Raw genomic sequence first — 22,670 nt, forward strand, 5'->3', positions numbered from 1 at the left:
GGGGGGGTAAGGGGGGGGGGGAAGTGGGGCACTCTGAACTAAAGCTCATTCGATCAGCTTTAGTTCAAATCACCCTATCGCCATTTTTCTGCACGGGAACACTGATACCGTGATACTTGGGCACTTTTAATTAGCATGGTTTGCTAATAAAAACACCCCCCACACCCCCCAGAGCATGTGTAAAAATGCCCTTAGTGCTCTTTAAACAAAGGAATACCAGAATTAATTCTTATCTCCCATGGCAGATTTCACAATTGTACAGACTAACTATTTACTTATATTACAACTATAACATAGAGGTCTCACCAAGAATGCCTTTTATGGTTGGCTTTTACTCTGGGCATCAACAATTTCAGCCAGTATCTTTGAAATGCACTGAATTGATCCTTCATAAACAGATGCATTTCAATTGTCTGAAAATGAAAGTAGTAGGGAAAACTTACTCTTTACCAAAAAATTAACAATTGCAATAATTAATAAGAGGGAATATGGGTTATAGAGATATTAAGAAATCAATGCAAATTCCTGGCTTTTCTTCTTTTGCCCTCCATCTCTCAAGATTTTTGACACCCAATCCTTTTCAAGGTGTCAGCTTCCCAAGTGTTAAGTAAACTTGTCAGTTTGCTGTCACTTCCCTACTAACCCACATGCTGTCCACAAAGAAGAAACTTTGGTGGAGGCCTATACTAGCTTCCATACTTCTTTGAATGGGAAAAGCAAGTCACTCAACTCAGCAGAAACTCAAAGTACCTACACCATGCAAATCAGATATAAAATTCAGGTAAAAGTGTTTAGTGAACATCAAATAAAGATTCAAAGAGCTCATCAATTAAGACTTTTTCCTGGTTCAAAAAGTTGGCAACAATTCTAATAAGAGGAGCTATGAAGAGGTTTGTGTGGATCAAATGAGCTGTGGAATAAATAACCCAGACACAAGAAACACAGTAAGATATTTGGTGGTGTTTTACCTGGGCCTTCAAACAAGATACAAAAAAGGAAAGGAATTAGAGAATGTAAATTTACAAAGCTCTCTGCATGGTCAACTAACACCCGATGGCTTCTTTTAATTTTTTCTGATTTGGGGAAAAGTACCTTGGAGAAAAAGCCAGGCCTGTTTTCTTATTATTGGAAATAAAGCATAGAGCTCTGCAATCCAAGAGTGCCAGCTTGTCTATACCCAGATGAGAGTAAGACAACCACAGAGGCCATTTTCACTAAGAGACAGTTAAAAGTAATTGAATGTAATGATTCAAAGGCCTAGAAACCAAAACAACAAGGAAAGATTCTACAGGATCTAAAGGCAAAAATCAGGTCTTATTTGGAAGATCCTGTGGCCATGAGATGGCACCTAATGAGAAAGGCTTCTGTTTCATGATGCTAAGTAAGGCAAAATTTAAATTGAAAAACAACATGCCCTAACTTCTCTATCTTGGAAGCAGAGAAAAGAGGACAAATGAGGCAACCCCTGAGAAAAAACAGAAAAAGAGAGAATCCAATGCTCTTGTCTGACTTCCAGCACCAGACATGTTAGAAAAAGATTTAAAAAGAAAAAAGAAAATGAAAACAGATGCAAACAATCATCTGAAGTTCTTTGCAACTCCAGAGCTGACTTTTCTTCTCTAAGGGACTCGGTAGTCACACAGATGGCAGCAAGCCAAGAAAAACAGGTTACTCTTACTTACAGGTAACCTTAACACCACAAGAGCATAGCAAACCAATGAGGACAGTGAGTAAAGGAAAGGCTGCTTCTTGGAAGAGGAAGACAAAACAGTTTTCCTACAAGACAAGAGCACCTTGGTTGATTACAATTTAAGCCAGGCTCTGGACAATAGACTCAGCATAAACATTTCAAAATCATTTGCCTGCTTTCTTCCTCCCCCTCCAGACCCACCCCATCTTATACATGTTGTGTTTTTCCAAAAAGAGGGGGGCAAATGTATTCTTATGCATATCTGGCCTGGGAAGCCTGATATGAAAATCACCCAGTTCCAGACCTACTAGTGTTTTAACACTTGGCCAGGAGGGGGCAGACATGTTGTACAAGTTAGCCCAATAAGAGGCTTATCGAAAAGCAGGAGGGAAATGTCCTCACAGTTTCACTTCCTTGCTATATTTTTCCTGAGCATGCTTACTGTGACACCAGCCACTGGCTAGAGCACAGAAAAAATGCATCTCAGAAAGCAAGAGCATGCTGCCTTCTTCCAAGGAAGCAAGACATATCTGGAAAGGAGAGCCTAAGAAGATTAGACAACAATGTCCTTTTTATGGTAGATGTATACTGAATGACAGGAAAAGGAAAAAAACAGTGCCAAACCCTATTTCTTCTATTGGTTGTCTAAGTGGACTTATGCACTTAAGCATCATTCTAGTCCATGATGTAAAAGTTGCAAGGAATCCTTTAATGGGGCTACTGCTTTAACAGAGCATCATCTTACCCTTAATACTGAGTCACAAAGAAGCAGAAAAGAGAAGGTGTCATGCCAGGTCTTGGGTGGCCAGGTCTGGGAGTCAGGTTCTGGAATAGCAACTGGAACTAGAAGGAATGTGCAGAATCCAAGTATTGGGGAGCCAGGGAAGCCAGAAGCCATGAGGTCTGTCTGAGAAGCTGAGTCGAAAAGCCAGAGACTCAGCCAGAGCATGGAGTCAGAAGGCAAACCAGGTCAGGTAGCCAGGAGATCAAGCCAGGAGTCAGGCTGAGGAAGAAGATGGATTAGGAAGCCAAAAAGTCAGGGAGAACACAGAGACCAAGAGCGAGCCAGGTCAGGCAGGCAAGGGATGAGGCAAAGAGCTGGTAGGGTCATGAGTTGTGAAAAATATTAAAAGCAGCTGGGTACAGGTTCAGCCCCCTTGACCAGATGCTTCCTCTTCCAAGTCAGGGGATTATACTGGAAGGGGTAAATGGTCAGCTGACCCTGACTAGCCACCCCAGTGGCAGGAGTGGGTGGGTGGCCATGCCCAGAAGGTTTCTGGCCAGTGCTGGTCATCCTAGATCATCAGCTGGAGAGGTGCCAAACCAGGTGAGTAGCTGCTTAGGCAGGCCAGGACCCTGGGTTTGAGGTCAGAGCCTAACAGGAGGACCCACCCATTTTGTATTAATCAAGCAGGATAGAAGAAGATCACACTTTGGTGCAATTACATACTTAATAGGTGGAACAAAATCACAAAATGTTAAGCAATAATCATTGTGGAAATGAGGTCATATTACAAAGTGTATCATCAGAGTATATTAGAAAGTTTAGAAAGTCTAACCCACAAGTTTATTAAAAAATAATATAGCATACAATATAAGAATGGAGAGAGGGCTTTTTTTCCCCCCCCATCTATAAATTTATTATAAGCAGTATTAATATATGAAAGCACCTTGAAAGAAAATAATTATCCATAAGATATTAGATTCAAATAGCCAAAAAAAAGTCTGTCTGTATCAATGGCTCTCCTTAAAAGTCATAATTAGGTCATTAAAATATATTTAGAAAAATAGCCTGTAAAATAAAGTTAAAAAATACTCACCTTCATTTTATTTCATAGGTCACTGTTATACCATCTAATAAGATAATTAAAAACATGCAAGCAGCTGGTACTGCGGCTAAACAGATTAATGTAATAGTCTGTAGTCATATGTGCTGGCAAGGGGTTCACCTCTTTGGCGAGGAGAAGGTCAGCTGCCCTTGGGAAGGAGAAAGAAAGACAATATTCCTACTTTCCAGTGGCACTGCATTGCAGATACTGAGGCTGAAGTCCGGCATGGTTTTTTATCCTAATGGAAATATTTGCACACCTACCAAGGGCTTCCATTGTTGTGGTAAAAGTAGCTTTAAGATCAAACATATTTCTTCTAAATATCATCCAAAATGATCAAATGAAGTTTTCTTTTTATTAAAAGACAAGTACTCACATACCCCAAATCCAAACAAGCCATAATTTCAAGTTTACCATTAGTAAACTATCAAGCTTTTGAAGATGCTCTACAGAATAGAACATTTAATCACATACTTCGAGTAAACTTTGTTTCCAGCATGTACAGAATAATCTGAGTTAGCAGTAGAGGATTAAGTAGCAAATTCTCTGTTCTCTAGGATATATTTGTAACCTCCCAGATTACTTAGAATTCTAAGTCAAACTTGTTTCCCATTTCCACTGTGCTTGAACTTTATGAGTTGAAGGGAAAATGTCGGCTATCTCAACTTCAGTAGCACTAACTGCATCAATTGCAAAAAAGTAAACAAGATCCATAAACTCTAAAAAGACGACTCTACACAAACACATTAAATGACAAATACTGAAGTCACATCAGTGCAATGGTTGTGTACATTTCATTTTATAAACCCTTATTTTTCAGAGGTTTTTAATGATGAATATCAATAGCAGGCTAAAACTAGTCTAGCAACACTTTCTACTAGAGAGTCAGAGAAACTTGTTTTGAAGAATTTTTTTTGCAGAAGCAACGTGCCCTTGGGATTAGTTATACAACCAAAAAAGGTATCATTTTACTTTCAAGTGTTTAAGTACTTGTAATTATTTTCCTTTTTGCCTACACCAAATTGTGAACTGGTATTAACAAATATAAATACATGTAAAGTAACATATGTTGTTCAGTAAAATTTTTCACTAGGATTTGGAGTGCATAATAAATGCAAATATGGCATTCACACCGATCCAAAGGCCTGTATTGCCTCTTTTAGGACTGTTATCTGTGACCTCAGTCTCTAAGTCCAGAGATCCATAATAGAATAGATAAAAGCTGCCATAAATCTTCATATTACTGATTTAATCAAGTAAATATTTTCCACCTCTATTCAAAATAATATTCAGTTTAAAATAGTCTCAAATGAAAACAAAGATACTTGAACACAGTTAAAACGGATTAGTGAAAAAACATGCATTTACAGGTAAAGCTTTACCATTATTATGCTTCAATGTAGTTTAACTAATTTCCTTGCTCATCAAGGTATTGTCTATTTATCTTAACATAGTGCAGACCTATGACTATCAATATTGTGTTCAACCCAACCAGTAAACTTGCATTATATGGTAAGAGCTCCTTGCCATTGAGCAGAAAATATTTCATTTCACACCTTAAATACTGTAATAGTACTTAATAACAGTGCTAGTTTGCCAACTATACAGAGGTTTCTTTTCTATATATACTGTACTATCTTCCCATATCATTTTGCTTCTTTAATTATAACAATAAATTAATATTCTGGCATTGCAATACAGATAAGCACCGAATTTAAAATAGTAGTTAACTTCATTCTTAGTTCTGTAAAGTTTTTCTGGAAGTCTCTTTTACAGAATACAATTACTATTCAATAAAGGTATACCTAAGGCACTATTATGTGTACTTGGTGCTACGGGAAGTGGGGGAACAAAGGGCATCTTTGTGCCCGCCTAGTTTCTCAGAAAAACTAGCTGTAGGTTGGGCCTGCAAGATAACTTAGAGGAGCCTTAGAACATGGGCCAGCATGCAACAGAGAATGCAGCACAAACTATAGTCATGCCTCTCCAAGTAAAAGAACCTGCACCTGGAGGCTGACAGATCATGACAGAATTCTCAAATCCTGGAAGACTATTTGGTTATTTAGGAAAGCTTTATGGCTGCAACATTGCAAAGGGATTGCAGCATATGGTCCAAACTCAGCCTCCTGACTAGGGCAGAAGTTGCATATAAACCGGTTTAAGTGATCAGGAACTGGCTTAAACCTGTAACAGAAGAGAAGCTCGGTACACATAAACCAAATTTCAAAATAGCTGAAACTGGTTTAAGATAAAACTGCCTGAAGGTAGTACCACACTTAACTGATTTGGGTTAAACTGGTGTATGAAATCTCTGTCCCAGACCTCTTCCTGGTTCAAGTTAAATCACAGTCCCCGAGCATGCTTTCCAGCCCTGGGCTGGGCTGTACTGTCTGCTCCAGACAGCACGGATGGCCCCACTCCTCTGCTCCCTAGCTGGAGCAGTGAGGGATGGCTGACAAGGAGGAGAGGGGAGAACAAGTCCAGCTGGGGATGCAGTCCAGTCTATGCAAGGTGGGGGGTGTCTCCCCTCCAGGCAAGCCCTGGCTGGGATCTGGGGCCAGGGAAGGGGGTTAAACATCCCTTCCCCAGCTCAAACTTACTGTTGGCTGCAACTGTGGACTATAAACCCAGAGGCACCTGAAAGCAGGAAGAGGAAGTGATGAGCAACCCTGCACAGTCCTGCTGTTGTAATTCTGGACTGCAAGGCTAGGAACAGACATTACACATTAACCAGTTTAAGTGATCAGAAACTGGCTGAAACCTGTAACAGAACAGATATTCAGTACACATAAGTCAGTTAAAATGGCTGAAACCAGTTTGAGATAAACCTGGTTGAATGTAGTATCAGACTTCATTGATTTGGGTCAAACCAGTTTATGCAATGTCTGTCCCAGATCCCTTGCTGGTTTAAGATACACCAGACACCCCCAGCATGCTCGCATGCTCTCTGGGCTGGGCAGGGCTCTCTGCTCCACAACAGAGCTGGCCCATCCCCTCTCCTCCCTGGCCAAAGCTCCAGCAGAGACTTGCAGGCACAGAGCATTTGTCAGGCTTCTCCCTGCTAAGCAGGGATTATTACACCCCCTCCTCCCGCCTTATACAGACACCTCAGCATTAGCTAGCAGACTGCTTGCTGGCTACAGTCCCTGCTGTGGGAGAAGACAGGCAGACAGGCTTTTTGGAGTTAACCAACAGGTAGCATAATGTCCTTCCTTGGAAGAGCTGTTTAAGAAGAGCTCCATTAGTTAATGGAGAGAGGCTTTGTTTTCTTAATGGGTTGATAAACACCGAGTTAGGGGTGATGAACAGTCCCTGCTTGGCTGCTTGGTGGGGAGGGTATGATCATCAGTGTCCCACTAGGGCCTGGTCATACCCCCCCCCCCAGGTCAGCACTGTGGAAGGGAAGGGAGGGATGCTCTAGCACCGCCCCCCCGGCTTCTAGCCTGAGCCACTGCAGGCATGTGCCTGAATTTCTAGGATGCCTGTGTAGTTACACAACTCATTTAGCCTAGCCAGGTTAGACTAACCTGCAAAGATTAAATCAATTCAGGCTCAGGCTTTTTACATGTCTGTCCTTAGCCCAAATCACACAGACCTCAGGGGCAGCAGGAAGAGGAAGTGAACACACAGCCAGAGAGCTGTGCTCTAGGACCCCCTGGCTTCTGGCCAAAGCACTGCAGGCATGTATTTGCATTTCCAGAATCAAAGGTAAATGTCTGTTCATTTCTGTTTTAGTTAATCTGTGCAGTTTAGACTACCCTGCAAAGAATGAATTGATTCAGCCTCAAACTTTTTGACTGTCTGTATTTAGCCTTCAGGTCAAATGAAGAATGGTACAAGAAAATATACCTTACTATCTTTGTCCGAAGAAGTACAGATGTGTTCTCAGCTGCTATATGAAGTTGAGTATTTTCACGTTTTAAACTTGGCAAAGGGAATCTGTTGAAATGCTGGTCCTAACAGCTCCAGATTTCAGTGTTTTTGAGCTAATGGCAGATATTTTCAGAGAAGAGCCCCTAACTGTTGAAATTCACTTTGCTGGTCTGACTAGGTCCTACTTTGATGACCTCAGCTAGTGCTGCAAAGTCCATTTATTTTCAGGGACTTACTTCCCTAAGGAGTTTTGAAGATTCTTTTTTTCTTTCTTTTTTTTTTTTGTTTTTGTTTTTTTTTAATAATGGAACCTCTGAGTCATTTTGTTAACAGTGGCTAATTTTAGTAATTGTTGCTCTTCTTGTTTTAATCTATTATATTTTTATATTGTGTGTGTTCCAGGAATATAAAATCAACATGCTGTATAAATACTGCATTGTCTAAAGGACTCTGGTGATAAGTTTGACTTTACCTACCATACATTAGAATCAATCTCATTACATACAGGCATCTAAATGGGTAAAAGTACAGATTAAAACTATTGGATTTTCCAAGTCAAGAATAAAAACTAATCAGGTTTGCCCGTGTTAATTTAATAGTGTAACTGGGATTACAGGAAACTATACTTTTACCATTTCTTTCCGTCATCTGAGCTATTAGCTTACACAGTGAGGAGCACTTGAATATTCCCTCCTATTAGTTCTCTGTGCTTCCAAGTACAAACAGCCTGAAACACTTATTACAGCAAGATTCAAGATATGATGAAAATGCTAGCACAAGTTTATTCCATTCCCCAGTTTCTTAACTGGTGCTTCCTGTGTTTATTATAAATTGAGGTGTAGTACTGTTCTGTTTCTGAATGATAACTCCAAATTAGATTTTAACAAAGTTTACTACTCTCCTGAGTGATCAAGGACCCTGGTTTTCTCTGCTTAAAAATGGTAAATTCTCCGATTTAAAAAATCCCAAATACTTTGATTAAAACCCCCCAAATCTACATTTTCCCCACAATGTCTTATTGAGATATTTACAATTTTAAAGGAATTTGGAAGCCTACCAGTGCCTCAATCATTATAATAAAAGACATTCTAAATACCTATATAATTTTGGCATTTGATTATGGATTTTTTATCATAGCAAAATCAGAGCTCCCCCTACCATTTTCGCTCACCATGATGCAGGTCCAGCTGCCACTGTATCCTCCCCCGCTGCTTTGTGGAACTGAGCAGCCCTGCCCCTGCTGGTACCCCTCACTCTCAACACACAGGCCCCTGGGCCCTTGCTCCCAGCACATGCACGTGCTCCTCATTCCCAACCCAAAGCCCCCTGGCCCTGCCAGTGCCCCTCACTTCTGACCCACAATCCCCTGCCCTCTCGGTGCCCCTCACTCCCAAGCCACAGCCCCTGCAGCACTGCCGGTGCCCCTCACTCCTGACCTGCAGCTCTCTACCCACCCCAGCCCGCAGAAGGGGGCCTCCAGCTGCCTCCACCCAGCCCCACACAGACTCACAGGATCACTGTGTCCCTGTAGATCACTGGGACAGCCTCCAGCATGAGGTGCAAACAGTGTGCATACCTCAAGCAGAACCAAAGGCAGCAGCGGGAACGTCTCACAGTACCCCGCACCATCAGCTGGGGCTTTGGCTGCAGCACAGCAGCAGCATGAAGCAAAGTTCTGGCCTAGCCATGCTGCAGGCAGCAGGAGAAGAGGGAGGGGCTCCAGGCCCCATTCCACCCAGGATGGAACACAATGGCTGTGATGGCTCCAACTCATGCAGACAGTGGTGGAGTGAGTCCATCCCTGGTGTGGGCCACAGAGATAAGGAAGGGAAGCCAGTGGCACCCCCGACCCTGGGCTGGGGCTCCCACCTTGCACTAGGCATCCTGGCCACAGCCGCCCTTCTCCTCCTGGGGCTGTGTCTCCAGGTTGCCTCATCACTAGCAGCATGGACACTGGCCCCCAGGCATGCAGTTCCCTGAAGGACCCCTACTCACCCCCTTCTCCCACTGGAAGGCTGCCAGCCTGCAAGGGGAAAACCGCTGTTTCTCACAGCTTTCTCTTTTAAAGAAGAAAATCTGCATTTTTCTGCAGCTAGCAGAAAACCCAGATCCCTGGTGGTCAGTGTCTTTGCAGAAGATCACCAAGACTGCATTGGTGAGCTGAGTATTTTATTAGAGCTAATTTATACCTTAGCACTAGTACATTCTTAAAAACCACAAGGTCAAGATGTGACCCCTTCATGATTCAATAGTCTTACCTAGCTTTTCTCCATCTAACAAAATAAGTTCCAAAAAACTTTTAATTATTCATTCATTAGAAAACAAAAACATCTCATCATTCTACTGAATAGAGCATGCTACAGTAAATTGTATAGTACTCTTAAATAATCCAGGCCATTTCTTTCACTCTAAGTAGTTGATGATTTCTAACCTATTCAAACAAAGATACTTAACAATAGTAAGCATGCCCACCTGTAAGAAATAAATGTTCCATCTGAATCTGAGGTATGATGAGTCTTTCCATTCTCACTTGATCCTCCTAATAATAATAATAAAAAAAGAAGAGCTTAGTTATGAAAGAGACGCCCTGATATTGAATACTACAGTCAGAGGCATGTGCAAGTGATTTAACCATAAACACCAAATTGGTCTCTGGCAATCAGATTAAAAAACAACAAACAAAAAATTTACCTGGTTCAATTGCATCCTTTCATCCTAAAAGTTATTGGTTGTAATCAGAAATAACCTCAAATACTTACCTGAAGCCAACATACAAGTGGTTTCAGAAGTAGAAGGTAGTACCTTTCTGACTGCTTCAACAGTATGCCTTTAAAACAAGGCAGAAAACTAACAAAGAGGAGGGGGTACTTCACAGGAACATAGGTAGGACTAAAAAGAGATCTATCACATCAGAGTCCCAATCTCTGATCCTAAAATTAGTAACTGTTCCTATTGGAAGTGTTTCCAAGATTTCACTTCTCTGATGTTAGAAACCTTCTGAAAATTTCAACCTAAATTTATTTTTGGCCAATTTTACAGGCGCTTTTTTTTTTTAAACAAGTAATTAAATACCCTTTAATTACATTTTTACCCTCCCTGGTGCTTACTTTGATATATTCTAGACAGCAATCACATGCATGCCTTTTGCAAGGGTAAACAAGCCATACTCTTTTTGTCTCTGTTCAGAGGACAGCCTTTGTTCCCCTAACAATAATAGTAGACTAATTCAAACAAATAGGTACAGAGAAAGGCCTTCCTGAACATGTATGGCCAGAATTATACATGGTAATCCAAATGAGTACACGTCTTGTTCAGTGACATTATTATTTTTGTCTGCAGAAATAACTTGCCTAACACAACCTATGATTGCATTGGCCTTTTTCACAGCCACATTACATTAGTAACTCTGTCATTCTGTTAATATTTCCAGGCTTTTACCATCTTCTGCCAACTGACAAACCTTCAGCTTAGCAGATATTCTTGTCATTAGTCTCTGCGTATGGCCTTACACTGCCCATTGTTTTCTCTTATTCAACTTGCACCTGTCTCCCCCAAATCAGCACTCCCCTTCATGCCCCCTCCCCACCTGCAAATTAGGTTGCATGCTTCAAGATGGGAATCTGTTTTCTTCACTGGAAAAGGAGCACTCCTGGAGACGCTGTGCATGTCAGCTGCCCAAATGGCTCCTGCTTTTGTTTTCTCAGCAAACTGAAGGAGTGGAGTCCTGCGTTAAACCTCCCACAGCTGTAGTTACTGACCAAGTACTATAGCTTATACCTGAAGCTGCTAGTAGCATCCTAATATCAAGATGTGGGAAACAATACTTTATTTACAGGATATTATATAAAAAGCTACTTACAGTAAAGAATTATTGTCCTGCTACTACCCTTTGCAAGGGTTCTGGGACTAGCCTGGTATGACAGAATACATCCTCCTGGAAACACAGGATACTTCCAGATGTTTAAAAAAAGAAAAAAAGAAAAACAAACAAACAAACAAACCCCACCACATAAATGGCACTTTACTTTAATGTGCTGAGCCCCCCACATGCCCAGAAGAGGCAGCGCATTACTTCAACCCAGCTCACCCAACATCTGTAAAGATCAGGCTTTTAAAATCTTTTTGAAGCTCTGATTGAATCAGGTTTAGCTCAAAGTGCCAAAAAAGCACCTGATCTATACAGACATTGCAGAGCTGGGTTGAAGTAATGTACTGCTGCTTCTGGTAAAGCAATTTCATTTTTTTTTTAACATCTGCAAGCAGCCACCGTGTCCAGGAAGCGTGACATCACAGGAAACAGTTTAGCACAGTGGTTCCCAACCCAAATGAGGGTCGTGAGGGCAATGCCAGCAGCGCCACACACAATGGACAAAACATGCTGTGTGCTGGGAGCTCCCCCGCCCCTGCCTCTGGGCTGCCACTGCACTCTGCTCCCAGTAGTGGGTTATGGCCAAAAAAGGTTGGGAACCACTGGTCTAGCACATCAGGATGCCACACTTCTGGGATGCACTGCGTTTTCAGAAGGACTTACTACATGTCACACAGTTGGCCATGACTCTGGGGAAAAAAAAAAGTCTTTTTTTCCTATATTCTGCATTCCAAAAACAAGGTGCACATTTTATTTGGGGGTATGCTGTTATGTGAGAAAACACAGTATTTCATCCCAATTCTATTACTGTAGTTCACAGTTACCCACATTCTTCCAGTGGGATATTTCTCACTGTCCTTGCTATTGATGATGTTTCCTTTGTGCGATCAGAAAATTTTGTTCTTATAAACAGCAGGAAAGTACTGTAATTAATGAAAATTATTAAATAAAATTGGTTGCAACACCAATACTCAAAAGAACTCTACTAGTAACCTGCATTCAGTCCACCACTTCTTCCCATTGTCATTCTCCAAACAGTTACTTCTGCTTATTCTTTGCAGCCTCTATACTCATCACCATTTCTTCCAGTTTAACTAATACATTTTCATATAACACCATATCCAGAGGTATTACTGAAGTCCATACAGATGTACTGTATTTATTTTGATTTAAAAAAAAAGTTATCAAAGAAAAATATCAGGTTAGTCTGGCTCAATCTTTATTCAGTTAATCAATTTACACTGAATGTTGTCCAAATTTTCCTTTTGCCCTCATCCTTCCTTCAAAATTTCTTCTAAAATAGGTTAAACATCTTTGCTCTTGGATTTTTGATTTCACATGCCAATTTTCGCAGTATTCAAGAACAGAGAATCTCTGGCTCTTGCAACTTGAGTGCATTATTCCCTATAAGCAGCTCTACTAATTTGTTTTTAGAGGACTTTATAAAGCAGCATCCCTTCTTGGATCAGTGACCATAGGGTAAAAAAAATCCATCACCTACCATATCCAAGAATAACTGGGCCCCACCATAATTGTAAGAATTATTTCTCTCTGGACTATAGTAGGGAAATCAATACCTTTCACCATGACAGTTACCACTATGTATTCCTCAGTCTCGTTAATGATGGAGATCTCTATCGATATTCAATCCAACCATGAAAGAATAAAGAATGCCAACTGGTACCCTAACTGCAACATATCTGAATTTGTCTTCCAAGTGCTTTAACTAAAACCAAATGCTACTCCTGCCAGGTTACGTCCATCCCTGTAATATTCAGTTGTGTCCCACACCAGAAGCTCCAGCCCTTCATTTAGTTGATGATTCTTTGGATTATTATAGAAACACTTAACCACTAACTTCTAAACACTGAAGGGAGAGCATTGGACATGATATACCTTGACTTTAGCAAGGTTTTTGATACAGGTCTCCTACAACATTCTCACAAGCAAGCTAAGGTAATATGAGTTGAATGAATGGACTGTAAGGTGGACAGAAAACTGGCTGGATCTTCAGGCTCAAAATCAATGGCTTGACGTCTATTTGGCAGCTGTGAAGTGGAGTGCCCCAGGGCTCAGTCCTGTGGATAGTTTTGTTTGTCATCATCAGTGATCTGGAAGATGGGATGCAATGCACCCTCAGAAAGTTTGCAGATGATATCAAGCTGGGTGGAAGAGTAGAGATGCTGGATTCAGAGAGACCTAGACAAATTGGAAGACCAGAACAAAAGAAATCTGATGAAGTTCAACTAGGATAAGTGCAAAGTGCTTCACTCAGGATGGAGCAATCCCAGGTACCAGTACAGGCTGGGGACTAACTGGCTGAGCATCAGCTCTGCAGAAAAGGACCTGGGGATTACTGTGGATAAGCTGAATGTGAGCCAACAGTGTGCCCCTCTTGAGCAGTCAAATAGTGAGCCTGGATCTGAACAGAATGGTTGCTGTCTAAAGAGGATGGAGCTAGACTGTTCTTGGTGGTGGCAGATGACAGAAGGAGGAGCAATGGTCTCAAGTTGCAGCAAGGGAAGTTGAGGTTAGATATAAGGACAAACTCTCTCACTGGGAAAGCAGTAAAGCACTGGAACAAGCTACCCAGAGAAGTTGTGGAATCTCCATCTTTGAGGTTTTTAAAACCCAGGTAGATAAAATCTTGGCTGGGATGATCTAGTTGGGAATGGTCCTGCTTTGAGCAGGGAGGTGGATTAGATGGCCTCCCTAAAGTCCCTTCCGACCCTAATTTTCTATGAATTTATCCACAATCCCAACAATTGTGCCTCCTGCAGTGCCACACATGCATGGTAGGAAGTGTGACTGCAGAATCAAGGATCAGATCCCAATTGCACCATACTGTTGGGACAGGGGGAGCCTGGGACCATGTTCAATTTATGGCATGATGAGAACCTGCCTTAAAGTTAATTATATGCAAAATGTGTAATAATTTTATGGCTTATTCCCTGTTTTATCTCACAATTATATTGAAAGTACATGCAGCTGGGTTATTACTACCTAATACTTTTAGTTCTAAGTACAAATCTGGAGTGCTATAAACATTTAGAGCATGTTCAAACAAAGTTTAGTAAACAAATGTGGGAAATGAGAAATAAAATGCTGAGAACACTTTGGTTAAGAAGTTAGGGTGTGGTTCAAGTGACAATGTCTGTCTGAAAGCTGTTATAAAATTGGTCCACTCTCACAGACTATGTTCTTCAATTCTCCTAGTCGTTATAATTGTTACTAACTTAGTTGAAAAACAAAACAAGTTACCATAGATACAAATAGGGGTCCCATTAGCTGCAAGAAAACAAGACCAAGGATCCACAGAGGGCAAAATTCCTTTACAGGTGAAGAAACTTGGATGAATCTCTTCTTTTATTGTAAAGTGCTTTGCTGAACCTTCCCCCATTTGAAACAAATGTTTTTATTCTGGGATATGATTTATGTCAGAGATGTGGGGGGAAAATTGGTCAAGGACCTTTGCCCTACTTCATTTTGTTTTCTCGATGTCTTCAGTTAAGTTACATGCATCCTGAAAAGAAGGCCCTGAATCCAGAGAGAAAATTGTTTCACGCATCTTAATCAAGCTATCAAAATGATTGATGTAGGAAGTGTCCAGTGATCCTTCCATGTAGGCATATGTTTTTAAGGTTGCATCTAAAGATTCATGGTAATAAAACAAGACACTTGCTGCAGAGGTGCAATTTCTCTATATTCCAGAAATACACAATGCAAAGGGAAACCCAAGAATCTGTCAGTGAATTAAAAGGTCTCTTCTGTCTTAGAACTAAGTCTAAGCTGCAAAAGATAACTGGACTTTGCAAGGAATTCCTCAGTTCTGGAGCTAGAGAAGCTTTTTATATCACTATCAATGCGACCTTGAATGGAATTCTGTATCTGTTGGACCCACTGAGTTGGCTGGCATTCAGAATTAAGGAGCTTTGAGGGCAGCCTCTCAAATCTAAAAGTTATTATAATTGCCAAAAAAGCTTTGACAATTTCAGTATTCTAAACTGCAAAAACTCACTGACAGATAATTCTTTTGTCCAAATAGTTTTCTCTTACTTTTTCTTTTGGGAGTTTTGCCATTTTACCCTGTCATTAGAAGCAGCCATTACTAGTGAGCCTAGGTCTGAACAGAAACAAACAAACATTCTGTTTCCAAAGACAGTAGCTAATTTTTTTTGTCCATCCCTTTTGAGGCAAGGGTAATAGGAACAGCTGACTGCCACAGTACCCTGGTAGGATCCATTAGGATTTTATTGATTGCATTTTTCTTGATATAACAGAGCACAGAATATCCACCAACTTTAAAGGGGACTCTAGACTCTCCTAGCAGAAATTGATGAGATTCCACAATGCCTTTTTAAAAACTGCAGTTAGACTTAGGCCACTGACAGATGTTCATTTAAAGACATAATGGGATCTAATCCCCAATCTTGTAGGCTATCTACAGGCCTGAGCAGCATAAGCCATGGGTATGTTCTTGCCAGACTTGGCCATTTTCAAGAGGTCTAGGCCTAAGCTGCAGAAATGTGGTTAAGGCGAAAGACCCCAGAAACCTGTGTATGAGTGACCGTAGCATGAACCTCTGCATATGTCACAACTAGCTTGATCAGCAAAGGAAGCCATTCATACATTTAATTAGACACAATCAAACAGAGCACAAGGCCTAAAAGGAAAGTCTATAAGAAAGAGCCATACATCAAATAATCCAAATACTCTGTATCATAGCTTCATCTTAAAATAATAGTAGTAATTAATGTAGCAAAAATACACTGAATGTTATTTTGCTATAACAGATGTATTTTTGTTAGAATGCTTAGATAAGTTGTAAAAACGAAGCAGCCTTGTCAGACCATAAACTAAGGTGAAAAAAGTAACAGACTGGTATGAAGCAACATTCCATAATGGGAAGAGAAAGGAGACAAGGAAGCCTCCCCTCCCTTTTGCTTTCTCAAGGATATAAATCCTAACTAATTGGCACCCTCCAGATCACAAATAATCTAATATACTCAGGTTCTAGAAGTTTCGGTGAGACACATTTAAATAAAACCAAATCGCAGATTGGTCATTAGAATATTAAAATCAACCATCTATAAAATATTATGAATAGGCTGGAAGGACATTTGGACTTCTACATTTTGGATTTCAAAATCTGAACTTATCTGGAGCTCAGCGAATGAACTGAAGTCCCCAGGGGAACAGTCAAGCCTGGCCAGCAGACCTGTTTCTTCCCTGGTTCCAAGGCTACATAAGCATTGTCCTTACTTACATAAGTAAGGTTTAGCTATTGCGTATCCTAATAAAGCTTTCAAGCTGTGACTGAACTGGCCTTGCTCTATCAGCTTCACTCTCAAAAACAGTTAAAAACAAATGCAACAGTCCCAATAACTGCCTCCAGCTATGCTGCATGCACATGGACAGACAGAATTTTGAGATCAGGAATCAGATCCCAACGGTGTCTTGTTTGCCAAGACAAGGGTAGTCTTGGATCAAGACTGGGGGAGAGAAGGGGAAAGAGAGGGGGTGGGTGAAGATCTCACCGCCTCTTCCATCTCCTCCACCCCCAGATCACTTCCTGCCACCCTGATCCCTAGATTGCTACCCTGCTGCCCAATAGCCCCATTCACCCACAGGTAACTGCCCTGCCACTCTAATCAGCCACAAAGTGACAGTGGAGGGAGGGTTTCCCTCTCCCTGCCTGCTCCCAGTCTCCTTGCAGTCCATGTTGTACCCACATGCCTGGAGGCAGCCCCCACTGGGCCCTGCAACTGAAGTGGGGGACAGGGAGGCAAGGAGCCGCCAAGTAACTGTGGGGTCTGGCAGGGGTTGGATCTGAGGGCATGGAGGCAGTGTAGGCTGTGGGGAGTCCAGGAGCATGCAGTCAGGGCTCCCACCCCTGCTGTGTTTACTGTAGGGCTAATCAGGGTGGAAGGGTGGTGATCTGGGCACTGATGGACTGATTAGTGGGCAGGGAGTGGGGGCAATCCAAGCAGCATAGAGCATCTTTGGCCTACAGTGTGGCTAGAGAGCTGGTGATCAAGGCAGGCAAGGAGCAGACTTGCAGTTCCTAGCCATCCCCCTGCTCAACAGCCCACTTTATGGGGATACAGAATTAGCCCAAACAAATGTAGTCCTTGCTATACATATTTAACATTTCCATCATTCATAAGAATTGCCATGTTAAAACAAAAGCAATATCTGAGATACTTAGGCTGAAGTTTTGGTCTCCAGTACCTGAAATAAGCCCTGAATATATGAGAAGTAAAAGGAAATTTTCAAGACAAAAATGTATTTTAAGCTTTACCAAGTTTAACATTCATACTTACAAATAATAATCAAAGAACTATGGAGCCAGAAAAGACCTCAAGTGCCATCTGATCAACCCACTGCATGCATGCAGTAATGCTATTCCTATACTATCCCTATCAAATAGTTATTCAGCCTCCTCCTCAAAAGAAAGCTCTCATGAAGGAAATTCTGCAATTTCCCTGGACAGTGTATTCCACTGCTTTACTGTTCTAATGACAAAGAACTCTTTCTAATCTAAAACCTGCTTTGCTGCAATTTAAAATCACTGCATTCTGTCCTACATGCTGTGGTAGGGGAGAACAGTTGTTGTCTATCTTTTTTATGATAGTCTTTCACATACAGTGTTTTCCTGCATAGCATATGCCCTCAGATAAAATGCACACCTTATTTTGGGGAAAGAAGAATGAAAAAAAAGATTTTTCTAGAGTTATGGCTGCACAGATCAGGGACAGAGCTTAATCATCAAGTCACTAACCTTCCCTTTCCTGCTTAACCAGAAGCTGAAACCTTAGCTGCTGCTGCAGATTGGTCTTCATTGGCAGATCAATAATTTTGAAAAGAGCTAAAAAGCCTGAAAGGTTGTGAAATAAGAGAAAAGACACCAGAAGTAGCTAGCAGACTGCAAAATCGCCAGAAGAAAGGTTAGTTTGGTTAGTGGAACATCAAGACCATCACTAACACCTGTGGAGTGAAAACAACAAGCCATTAAGTCAACTGACTCCCTCAGCTGCCTGAACAGAAATGACACTGTGGCTGCTAGACAGTTGTTTTTGGAGCAGAAATTAAAACAGGGTGCTTCTGTTCTTGACAGAAAAAAATACCTTCCCTACTTAAGACCAACATATATATAAGCAATAAAAAAAGAATTTGCTTTTAATCTCCATGTGGGTCTTCAGGTGCTTCTCTCTCTTTCAGAGAGAGAACAGAGAGAGTAGCGCCTGAAGAACCACATGAAGATTAAAATCAAATTTTTTAAGGAGGCTAGTCCATCATCACTCTAGATATCAGCATTTTTATTTGAGATACAGTATAGCACAGGAATAATAACGGTAAGGGAGTGGAATCTAATCCTAAATAGCTACTAGTCTATCAATATGGTATTCTAGAGCAGAAGGCTGCTGAATAACCTCCTACCTTTATGAAAAAGGTCTGTGTATTTAGTTCTCGCACCTCTGGGAAGTATATTTAATACTGGTAGGTGCTATATGTACACATACATGAGTATATGGTCATATATATACACCCACAAGCTAACTATTTTCCTAAATTCTATGCTGATTATGGAAACCTTTCATGGCTGTCAGTTTAGGAATCAGAGATATAAGTGATTCCACTTAGGAAATTCCCTAGTTTCAAAAGCTGCTTCCCAGTGTTAAAATACAGACATCTTCCTGCTGACAAGTTTGCACCTAGCTTAACATTTTATTTTTCATATTAAAAGTTATTTTTTCTAACTATCTTTATTTTAACCTGTAGAACAGTTCTGTTTAGTTCTATAAACACACATTTATAAATACATTTTTCCTTGTCTCTGATATAAATATTGTAACAAGTATCTGCTGACATTTTAAGTTGTAAATTCATATAACATGACTTTCAAATACTGCACTACATTCATTTTTAGCATATTTAAAGCTTAATAATTTAATGATTTATCCAATTTTAATTTATACTTTCAAACCACTCTGAACAATCTGAGGTGCCACTGGAGATCATAACAGTGGTCCTGGTTAAGTCAAATAATAATTATAGAGCTTTCACTTTAAAGATGAGATTATTTTTAATTATTGAGTGAAGTACTTGAGGTACCATACTTATATAATTACGCTACTCATTAAATGGTTATTGAAAGCTGCAATGTAATTTTAATGACAGCTACCTATTTTTCTTTGCACACTTTATAGATGACAGATCAGTCAAGAATACTAGTTTGCTGAAAATTCCTTGCAGCTGCACTGGAGCTTTCAGGTGTAGAACAATTAAGCTTTGCTTATTTTGAAACTTTAAAAAAAATTGTAGGAAAAAAGGGGTTATCTGAAACAATATTTTTACGACATTCAGAGACTACATACAATCTATTTTTACTATAACTACGTTTCTACTTACAGATGAGAGAAAAAAGTATGATAAATAAATATTTTTCTGTTTTATAAAAGCAACAAAATTCTGATCTTAAAATGTAGTCTTCCAAAACACTTTCTCTGAATGAGTGACAGCACAAATTGAAAGAATGTTTTTAGTCAAAAATGTGTTCTCCACCTAATGCAAGCAAAAAAAAACAACTTAGCAGATTGCACACCTTTATACCAGCGTATAAAGGGGTAAACAATATACAATAAGCACTTTACTATGCATTAAAAGTATATATAATGCCATAAGACTTCTTTGCTTTTTTGTAACACCAAGGTTCACCACTCTTCACAGATGAAAGTCCTGCAGACTATTTACTCCATAAGCGAGCATCAGATTCACACAAAATTATTCTAGTAGTCAAGAGCTCCTGACCATTGACACAATAAAATTTTGGCCTCAAAAGTGATTACTTAGTGACTTTTAAATTTTGGTATTTTCATACATTTTAAGTAACATTTTAAATTCAGCATGTGTCATCCCTGTTCCAAAAGTCACTATCTTGTTTAAATTAGGCTTTTTTCTTGTAATGAGAACTAAGGAGAGGGGCAAATTTGTTACATTAACAATATTAAGGTAAAGATTTCTGAGTTTGCTGTATGGGAAAAGGCAATAAAGTTTTGAAGAGGGAAAAACTGCTTTGTTCCTTCAATCCCCTAGTTGAAATTAATTATAGCAAATGTTTATGAAAACATCTGTTCCATACAGTTATAAATTCTTAATTTTAGCATGGGCGATTCCAGGCTTCTCTATTATTTTGAAAGAGAAGAGCCTGAAAATTTAAAGGTTTACAAAAGAACAGACAATTTTGCATTTCTACAGAACCACACATGCAGTTCTCAAATGTCCTGAAGATCTCTGTAGCCAACAAAAATGAAAAAATATAAAATACAAAAAGACTAGCTATAGACAGACTGGTGATTTATTTCAACTGATCTAAAACAGAAACTTGACTAAAGGTAAAAAATGGAAAAAAAAAATAAAATAAAAAGTAAAACGTGTAGTGCAAATTCCAGATTAAACCAATACTACACATCCTACAAATCTGCAAAGTAAAATGTAGTAGATATATTGATTATTAGTTGTATGTATTTTGATAGATTTCCTGCTAATAACAACACAATATATTCAAACATTACCTGTTCATGTCAACAGAGGGTGCTAAAGAGTTTAAGATGATTCAGTAGCTGCTCCAGTTCTGAAGCTCAATTGTTGTACAATATCCTATGCCACAAATGCTCTTTTTGGACTTTTATATAACACCCTTGCAACTATGGTGTTAAACTCAATTTACACCAAATAAGCTTTTAAAATGATTAAATGGAGCAAGCTTGAAGCAGTGTACAGAAACTGAAAATAATGCCTTCAGCTAAAGAATTAAGTGCACTGCACTTCCGATATTTATAAAATAATTATTAGACTAGAAAGTTGAAGAACATTTTACTCTGAGCAAGTTGCTGAAGGTTTTTGATATAAAAAGGATGAAACTTTTTGGTGAGCACATTTGAGTTGTGTTTTAAAAGTTTAAGCTGTCCTCCCTACTCCCATGCTTTTAAAAGTAGTTCATCATCACTGACAGACACATACTTCAACTGCATACTTGGCTTAGTAGAGATTCTCTAGTAGCAGTTGGATTCTTATTTTTTGCCCAAATGATTATATTTTGCCTAAAAAGAAAAAAGGTTAATATCTTCGTAATCACATACATATGGGAAGTTAAAATGTATGCAACTTTGCCACAAAACAAGAGACGAAAACTTGTAAATAGTGAGCTGTTTAATGTGCTCATCTTCAATGAAAACGACGACAAGAAAATTGTCCATTGCAAGAGAGATAGTCCTGTCTCCCTCCCCTCCTTTAAATCTATTTGAGTTTTAGGTAAAGATGCTGAAGAAAGACATTCCTTAGTACCCCCACACAGACTAGTTTTGCAAAAGTGGAGGCTGGTGACATTTGAAAATGGGTAGGCAAGACTGACACAAAAGTGCAAGATGAAAGCCTGTTTATAGCCATAAGGAAGCATAGCATATCTGGTGAACAATATGGTGGGGGGAGACAGGGCACAAAAAACAAAGCAAAAAACACAAAAAAAAACCTTCCATTGTTTTACATTTATAAAAGAAAAACATCTCTGAAAGAACTGTTTATTTAGACACATTATATCCTAAAACTTCTGGACTGTTAAGTTTGCTAGAATGAAGTGGCATTTTGTTATGTCTTACACATATACAGGTGCACAATGGATTACTACATATTCTCTAACAAAAAAATCATTTTGGAATAATTTAATTAAAGAATAGCCTACAGAGTTTAAACTAAATCAAAACAGAGATACCATTATAAGTAAGTTGACAGATCTGGGAACACCCTTATCAGATCAAAAACATTTTCTCAAATTAGTCCATAAAATTACATATTGATCTTTCCATATTGGAAAATATAAACAACTGGATACTCAAATGTGTATTGTCAAGGCAAAAGCGTGGATGGGGGAAGCAAAATGAATACAACTAACATTTTAAAAGAATCTTTTGAAAATTTAGCTCTCAGTGCTTGGGCATTCAAAATCATTCTAACACAAAGAATGAGATTAACATTAAATTAGGAAAGTCTTATCCTGTACATCTTCTTTTGGAATTCTTATTCATGAAAATTCTCATCTTTTTTTGCACATGTTTATTATTTGGTTGTTTTGTAGTTAAACTCTCTTGTAGCAGGAAAACAGTAGAAGGGACAGAGAAAGAACAGAAGCAGCAATGATGGAGAAACAGAGAAAAAAGGTGAGAATGCCAACCAAAGAACAAGGTTGTTGGAAAACATTCAGTGTTAAACTATTGCCCCCCTATGAGCAGAACAGCAGTTTGTCCCTTCTAAGCAATGTTCAAATGGCATTTTTTTTGTTTATTTTATAGTGCTTTGAGCCTTTTTTTTTTTTTTCTTAACAGAAAAAAAACAAACTAACAACAGCTCCACA

General features: G+C 39.6%; 1 protein-coding gene across 5 annotated transcripts in view; it reads right to left on the reverse strand.

The window, feature by feature from the left end:
• The window catches only part of TBC1D5 (TBC1 domain family member 5), a 659,444-nt gene that overhangs the window by 284,313 nt on the left and 352,461 nt on the right, over positions 1–22,670 (reverse strand). For all 5 annotated transcript variants that reach the window (XM_019508683.1, XM_019508679.1, XM_019508681.1 and 2 more), the window contains exon 4: positions 9,865–9,931. In XM_019508683.1, coding sequence (XP_019364228.1) covers positions 9,865–9,931 — 67 coding nt within the window. The remainder of the gene's footprint in view (positions 1–9,864; positions 9,932–22,670) is intronic.

This window comes from Gavialis gangeticus, unplaced genomic scaffold (genome assembly GCF_001723915.1).
Source record: "Gavialis gangeticus isolate Ggan-Ray unplaced genomic scaffold, GavGan_comp1, whole genome shotgun sequence".
Taxonomy (NCBI): domain Eukaryota; kingdom Metazoa; phylum Chordata; order Crocodylia; family Gavialidae; genus Gavialis; species Gavialis gangeticus.